This window comes from Nicotiana attenuata, chromosome 7 (assembly GCF_001879085.1).
Source record: "Nicotiana attenuata strain UT chromosome 7, NIATTr2, whole genome shotgun sequence".
In the NCBI taxonomy this organism is placed as follows: domain Eukaryota; kingdom Viridiplantae; phylum Streptophyta; class Magnoliopsida; order Solanales; family Solanaceae; genus Nicotiana; species Nicotiana attenuata.
In genome coordinates this window covers 24,512,080-24,519,671 of record NC_031995.1, presented here as the reverse complement: position 1 = coordinate 24,519,671, position 7,592 = coordinate 24,512,080, and the positions used below count along the sequence as shown (strand labels likewise).

Sequence of the window (7,592 nt, the reverse complement as noted above, 5' to 3'; positions counted from 1 at the left end):
GCTCCTGTATAGCCTTGCAACAGCTTCTTTAAAAGCCTCGCATCAACTTCTTTTCTTCTATAAATAAGGAGCCAAAGCAATTTATTTTGTACATCTGTTTGAAGTTGAATAATATATAAGTCTTTCTCTTTTCTCTATATTTATCTCTGGTTTGTTTACTTTTAGTCTTTATTTTATAACAGAAACAGTTTTCTTTTTTATTTTGTTAGCTTTTATGAGTACTTTGATTATGGTTTTGAAAACTTGTTTTCAAGCACGTTTTTTTTGTAATTGTTAAAGTGTGGAGATAATTGTATTTGAAATGGAATCGCATTTATTCTAGAAAATTATTATAGTTGTTTTTAGGGAAAGAATGCATTTGTGATTCTACAATTTGTTAGTTAGTTCAAACAACCTTCCTCATGCAAGAACTTTTACTTTTACAATCTACTTAGTATAATAAAAAAATTTCTCATCAATTTTAGGCACTTTGAAGCCAAACAAGCATATTGTTTAACAATCTCATTACATATTTTCTCCAACGATTTTTTTTTCCAGGATAGCTTGCGTGCATCTCAACTATTTCACCGGGTATCTGCTATCTCCCACCAGCTTAGGTACCGAGCAAAACTGCAGCTAAGAGTTAGACAGATGAAAAGAAATCACCTAGTATATCTTACCTCCGCTAAAATTTGAACCTAAGACCTCATGATTCACCTTATTGTCACCCAAGAACATTGGCACTCCATAACTCCACTTACAATGCTCATAAGCTGGTGAAATATATCACAAGTCTCAAATACTTGTTGTTTTCAGGATATGCTGAAGTTCAATGTTGGCCAATATAAGATAGAAATTATGTACATAACATAAAAGTTCATTCCCGCTCTCCTTATCCATGAATGTAAATGGAAAAGTTGACCAAACTCTTCAGCAGAATACTGAAAAGCTTCATAGTCACTGACACCAATCCAATGCTAAATATCATATTCCTATCAAAGCAAGTGAAAGCCTATAAAATTGTTTTAATGTGAGAGAGGATTGATCATTCTAAAATAATCCTGGCAAAACTTGTCTATATGTACTAAAAGCAATTTGAGATTGAGGGCAGGCATGTACAGTTGAAACAGATACTATTTGATTACTCTAAGGTTCATCTGTATCACTTCCTCCAAGTTGAGCATCTTGACTTAATGAATAGCTGCTTCCATCTGGACCCAAGACCTTAAACCTACTTAGCAGCAAGAACCAAAAAGTAAATTTACGGCATTTTGGACAACATTTGGTTGAAGTTGAAAACAAAAAGGTTTTTGAAGTTGAAAAGGAGCATTTGGATGTTGAATTTGTGAATTTCACTTAAGAAAACAATTATGATTTTGTGAGAGAACCGTTATTTCACTTGAAATACTCCTTCAAACATGTTTTCAACATTTCACTTCAATATTTGCAAATATTGATGGTCAAACCATTATCCGCAGATACTGAAGTGAAATATTGAGTATGACAAATGGTTAAGCTTGTGACATGATTAGATACCAAACTGAAATGCGAAAGAAACACTATGATACCTCTCAATGATGAATTTCCCTTCCTTGTACTTTTGGCTTTTCTGCTCTGCAGCTTCCTGAAATTATTAAGACGCTGTTGGTACAACATATCATGCTAACTAGACATTAAAAGTGAAGAACTAATGCAGAGTCGTGAAATAGTGAAAAGGAGACTCACATATTTCCACCCCACAATAGAGCCACATCCCACACAGAATATGTCAACAACAGTGTGCATTCCAGTCAGCATTGCCCGCTCTTCTTTCTCTCCAAGAATAACATTCACACTGCAATGCCAACAAAAGGAGAAGAACATAACATACACTCTTGTGAGCGGAAAGCATGAACTGTAGGATATAGTGGCTAAGCACATTTTCTGCCATTCCGCAAAATAGCATCCAAGATATGTTAGTTTGGTTTTCTTGTTGAGACAAGACAAGACATTCTAGGAAGTCAAACACTTGCAGCAAAATCCCAGCAGAGAGAAGAAATAATTAAGGTAATGGGGAAGTATTTACACTAATTTATAGAAAATCCATCTGAAATGGCAGGTTATATTGAACACTTACACTCGATCAAAAAGGTAAGCCTTCCCATGCTTGCATTGGAATGACTGGAAAAAAACGGTGAAAGGCCGAGAGTTAGGATACATATGCCTGTGCCTTTGTAGCGAAATAGCTAATCCACACAGGAAACATAGCCGTATAAACCAGAGTTTTCAAATAGTAGCATGAAGATGACATAAAGCAGAATCCAGGAATAGTACCACTCAGAACTATTATACATCCAAATTATCTTCAGGCAATTTTCAGGCAACATAGCCATTAGAAAGTGACTAACTTCAATAACTCTTTTAGCACATATCTCTTGCGGACCTAGCTGTCTAACTGAAATAGAATAACTAAGGCCAATAATTCACTAGGTAACCTCATCTGAAACAATTAGCGAACCTTGGCTCACCGCACAAATAGTCAAGTCCGCTAAGGCTGAGTGATAATGCTTTAATATGAAATAGCAGATATGCCTACTTAATATACAGAACAAGAAAAAGAGGTTGGAATGTCTAATGAAGCAGTTTCAATCTCACTGGACACATATACTGAAGCAAAGGTCATATATCATCCATCAGGTGCAGTGTGCGATAGATTAAGAACGCATTAACAGATTGCTGCTATTTGAGCCAGAAGTTAAACCATTCAAAGTTGTATGTCCAAACTCAAGAGAAAAGCACTAAATAAGAAACACTGTCCATTATGACCAGTCCCAATTTGATACCACAACACAGACTTCATGCGCGCCACCCAACTTCCTCTTGCATAGTTTTCATCTTCCTTGAAGCTTGTTCTATGTAAAACAAAATCCTGCTGAATATCATTTTTTTTCCATCTATCGATCAATTCAGAGGTGAAAGAAAGGTATCTACAATAGCATGCACATTAGGAGTTTTTTGGAATTCAAATATAAATAATCCCCCCAACCATATAATGGTTCTGCAGTCTTTGACCGGATATAGAATTTAAGATGTTAATTGGACTTTGCATTACATTGATAGTAGAGAATGGTATCAACTTGGTAGAGAAAAAGTCACCCAAACTTGAATATTTGAAGAGGTGAATGAATTTGAATCTTGAAAATTGTCAAAGTTGGAACTTATCAACATAAATTGCATCACTTGTGTAGAATAATATAATTCGTAGGGTGGTTTATAATATTTTGGACGTACCAAAATAGAAACGTGCCATGTAAATTTGGACATCAGGGATAACCTGGCTACTAGGATAAGTTAAGACAATTAAGGCCCATACTAAGCTGAGATAAAAGGATTTGGTAAAAACACATAATAAAAGTAAAGAAGGCACAATTGTACACAATTTCAGACACTGAACAAATAATGGAGAAACCAGAAAGATGGATGATCATTTCTCCACGAAACTGACAACCATGCATGCCTGTATATTTACAAGAAGAGGCTGATTTAGAGGACAGTATTATGAACCACCTGAAAAGGCTGATCACTCGGACCTGAATCCCTTATTTAGACGGCATACATCATTTCAAAACTAGACTGAGTGATATCTCATTAGACATGGAATAAAAGAGTTATAAAACTGCAGCCAAAGAAACATCATTGTTTAATTAAGACCTTCATTGGGCTAGAATGCAGTAAAACATTTCCAGATGGAACATAGCCTTGAGAAGGGATTAGTCCCATTTTGCACCATCCCAACACCAACAAGAGATCTAATACTCTTATTATAGCCTAAAAGTTAATATAAAGGATAAGGAGTAGCTTAGAACCCCTCCGAAACTCAAGGCACTAGGATGCCACAACCGCGACCCAAGAAGTATTTATGCACTCCCCAAAAAAATGAACGCTACTTAGAATACAGGGTTGAGTGCAGCGATTATCACTGTTCCTCCCACCCTAGAGACCTAAAGATCTTGATCACAGCAGTTCCACACCCTCAGCCACCATATAATCCACTGATTAAAGAGAATAGGCAAGGCCATGAGCGCCTGCTGGCCTTCAACCTGGGCCATGTTCAGCCAACATTTTTCCCCACCCCTTGTGCTCTGTGTAGATACAATTTCTTTTCTTTTTTCATTTTGAGAGTTCCACGTGGAAAAGATATACTGAGTTAGAGAATCAAATTCCTTCTCCATTTGCAATCACGTACCAAGTTTCATGCAGCCACATTAGGCAGTATGGAACTTGCAATACAGATTAAACACCCTTATTCCTTCTAGCACAAAAGTAATGATTTGACAGTCACACATAAACCAATCCAAAGTTGCAAAAAGGAAGAACTCCACCTATGTACAAATTATAGTCAATTTCAAAAGTGGATATAGGAGGAGGACTATAGTAGTTTGACAATCTGGTGAAATCAGTCAAATATTAATGACTATGATAATCATCTGGATTACATACGATCAATATAGTACCCCAACTAGTTTGGTACTTAGACCAAACAATAAAAGGGAAGGATACTTAATGTTATAATCATTTTCTTTCTAGGCCTAACCAAAATGTCAATTGTATAAAGAACATAAAAACAAACAAAATAAGGCTAATAAACTCAAAACAAAACCTACAACGTTATCAAATAAATAAGAACTCGTCAGAGAACTAAGCCTGGGGGGCATTAACCCCGAGTTTCAAATGCTGCAGTTGGTCCTAAGGTTGGCCACAGATGGATTTCAAGGTCAATAAAAGAAACTAGTAATAAATTCGAAACAAAACCCACAATGTAAAAATCAAATAAGGATTCCGCAGAGAACTAAGCCTCGTATTTAAATGGAGAAGGGTGAAGGGGCCAGCCTATTAGGCAGTTGATCCTAAGGGTTGGATACTACAGAATCACAAGCCCACAAATATAAAGTATTACAACACAAACACAAGCCAATCATGGACTATGTAGATAAATAGATAAAAAGGATATATACCCTAGAAATAAGGTGATCAAGAAGAGCAAAATGGGTATGACAGTGCTTGCATCTATAGATGTTTCCTTCAAGACTGATCACAAAAAGTCTACCCATCTTCTTCAAATTATACCCCTTCAAAAAACCATAAAAAAGAGAGAGTTTTATCAGCAAATTCAAGAAAAGCCCAGATTGAAAAAACAAAACAAGAATCAAGGAACAATCGATCGTGACCCACTATAATACAATGTACAAAAACAGAAAAAGATTAACCCCGGATGACAATTGATGTTACCTTTTTGCAGCAGAGTTTTGGAAGTAGAAAACAAGTAAGCCACCCACAACGGTGAGCCATGTGTTATTCACCTATTTATACCTGCTGAGGGACTGCATAGAAAATTATAAAAAATTTCATAAGCCCACTGTCCAATAGGAATTTAACTCCTTTTTTCCTTCTTTGCTTTTCTTTATAATTTGCATTAGAGCCGTCAATAAAGGCAGTCCAGTATGTGATTTAGCAGGGCTGGGCTAGAATTTTGGGACTTTTACCTACTTATACTATGTTAGAAACTTATTAACCAATATTCTCTATGTTTTGTAGTTTTTAATAAGTATCTAGGTTTTTCTTACAAATTATGTAGATTGCTCCTTAAAAGGCTCTCACCCCATTATTACTGCCTTCAATTAAGGAATTCAATTATATCCTTTCCTTTTCTTTTTTTTTTCCTTATCCTGTTCTCTCTCCTTTTTCTTTACAACAAAATTCCTTAATCTACGCCCAGAATCTCCATCTTCTCTCTTCCCACAATTGCCGACAATTTTATATTATTGTTTAACCAAAAAATAGAATTTCGGTTAAAACTAGAAATTAAGAGAAAAATCGGGTTACTGATAATCAGGAGACGAAAAGAATAAGAAATTTTTGAGGATAATAAAGCAGTAAATAAGTTTGTATTTCAATGTAATCTCAATGATATTTCGTGTGTTTACAAATGCTGAGACCTTCTCCTTTTATAGTTGATTTTTCTAGAAAAAGGTATAATGCCTTAGCCTTAAAGAGGCAATTATGAGCATTAAATGACATTAAATGAAACGGTACACAATCATTCCTATTCAATACTGATTCGCTAACGTATTTGACATTCAATACTGAATTTAGACTCCTTTATGCCATCAGATTCATATCTTCAATTCCTTCTGACCTCCTGGCTTTAATTAAGTTAAACAGATACGAGACTCGTATCATTTGAATAGCATCTCGTGCCTATTTAACTTTCTTCTCCTCGTATCTGATATTGCCCGTGCTTCTTAACTGATCATCATGTTTTGACCATTTGACCAGTCCACGTGTCATGCCACGTCACCTTCAATTATAAATTCAGTTTTTTCACAATAAAGATAGTCCCCCCACTTTTCATTTATTTATCAATTAAATATTTGGGAAGTGGATCTTCATTAAAAAGGGAATTTTTGCCATAATCAATGCTATGATAGTGTCGACGCTTCAATTGTCTCTTCTATTTAATGCACCATATACATGTCACCTTCTCATTAGTTTTGCGATTTTGCAGCCTTTTTCTAAGGCTTCTTTAACTCCACTATTCACGAAGTGATAGTTGCCTTTATTATAGGCTTTCCATCATTACACTTCTTAATTATCGACGGTTGAGTTTATATATAAATTTGCCCCCTTTTTCCTTTGTCTTCTTCTTCACAAGCTTTTTACCAAATTTCTTGCTATTTACTCTCGTTCACTTCTTCTTCAGTTCATACCTTCTCACTATGTCGTCTTCGAATCGTAACCCTAAAAGAGTCCCAATTCTTGATAGTTTCCCCAATGCTCCTGCTAGACACAGAAGAGGCAGAGGAGGTGTGCTTCGTGGTACAGGGTCGGTTCGTGGTGGTGCCTCTGGTTCCATCACTCCTTCTTCTAGTTCTGGCAATATCTCTAGAGGCTCTCTTTCTAACAGATCCACTTCTAAGGGCAAAGAACCTTCTGAGTCTAACCAAGAGCCTCTGGTTGAAGAAATTGTGCCAACGGATTTATCTTTCGAACATGACAAAGAATCCCTTCGGGACCAAGTGATTAAAGTAGAGAGAGCTGATAAATATCCCTCTTTAATTACTGAACCTTTGATTCAAATTGTTCGAAGAGACTGTCGTTGGAGAGATGACACCCACATAGTTATTCCTACTCCACACCAAAGAATATCTTCTTATAGGGTTGGCTTTTCTTTCGTTTACACTTATCCCTTTACCTTGGGATTTATTCCTGCTATTGACCCAGTCATACTTGATTTCTGCCGTTTTTTCAAAATTTGTTTGGCTCAAGTTGGTCCCCTCGTATGGAGAGCAGTAGCTTGTTTGAGGTATATGTCAACCAAAGCTGATGTTGACTTTTCTTTCCCTCATCTAATTCATCTTTATCACCCCAATCTATTCCTCAATGGTATTTTTACCTTATCTTCAAGAAGTAAGAAGGTTTTGGTTAACCCTGAAGATAATAACGACCGTGGCTGGTACACCCGGTTTGTTGCTGTTCCCACAATTGATTTGGTGGGTGAATAAAATATTCCTTTTCCTGAGAAATGGAACTTTACACGTAAGTATTTTCTTCCTTGCCGTATCTGCTTTCGTTAT

At 36.1% G+C, this 7,592-nt stretch overlaps 1 protein-coding gene across 1 annotated transcript; it reads right to left on the bottom strand.

Moving 5' to 3' along the window:
- LOC109228819 (protein yippee-like) lies at positions 437-5,345 on the bottom strand. Its single transcript, XM_019394044.1, has 6 exons — positions 5,248-5,345; positions 4,974-5,087; positions 2,096-2,139; positions 1,705-1,813; positions 1,548-1,603; positions 437-1,210 (listed from the first exon to the last, which is right to left on the bottom strand). Exons 1-6 carry the CDS (start codon positions 5,305-5,307, stop codon positions 1,126-1,128), a joined length of 468 nt encoding a protein of 155 aa, XP_019249589.1. The 5' UTR covers positions 5,308-5,345; the 3' UTR covers positions 437-1,125.

Coding starts and splice junctions, on each gene's coding strand:
- LOC109228819 (XM_019394044.1), bottom strand. CDS start 5,307: ATGGCTCACCGTTGTGGGTGGCTTACTTGTTTTCTACTTCCAAAACTC. Junction 1,604..1,704: donor CTATTGTGGGGTGGAAATAT/GTGAGTCTCCTT, acceptor TAATAATTTCAG/GAAGCTGCAGAGCAGAAAAG. Junction 1,211..1,547: donor GGGAAATTCATCATTGAGAG/GTATCATAGTGT, acceptor GCTGCTAAGTAG/GTTTAAGGTCTTGGGTCCAG.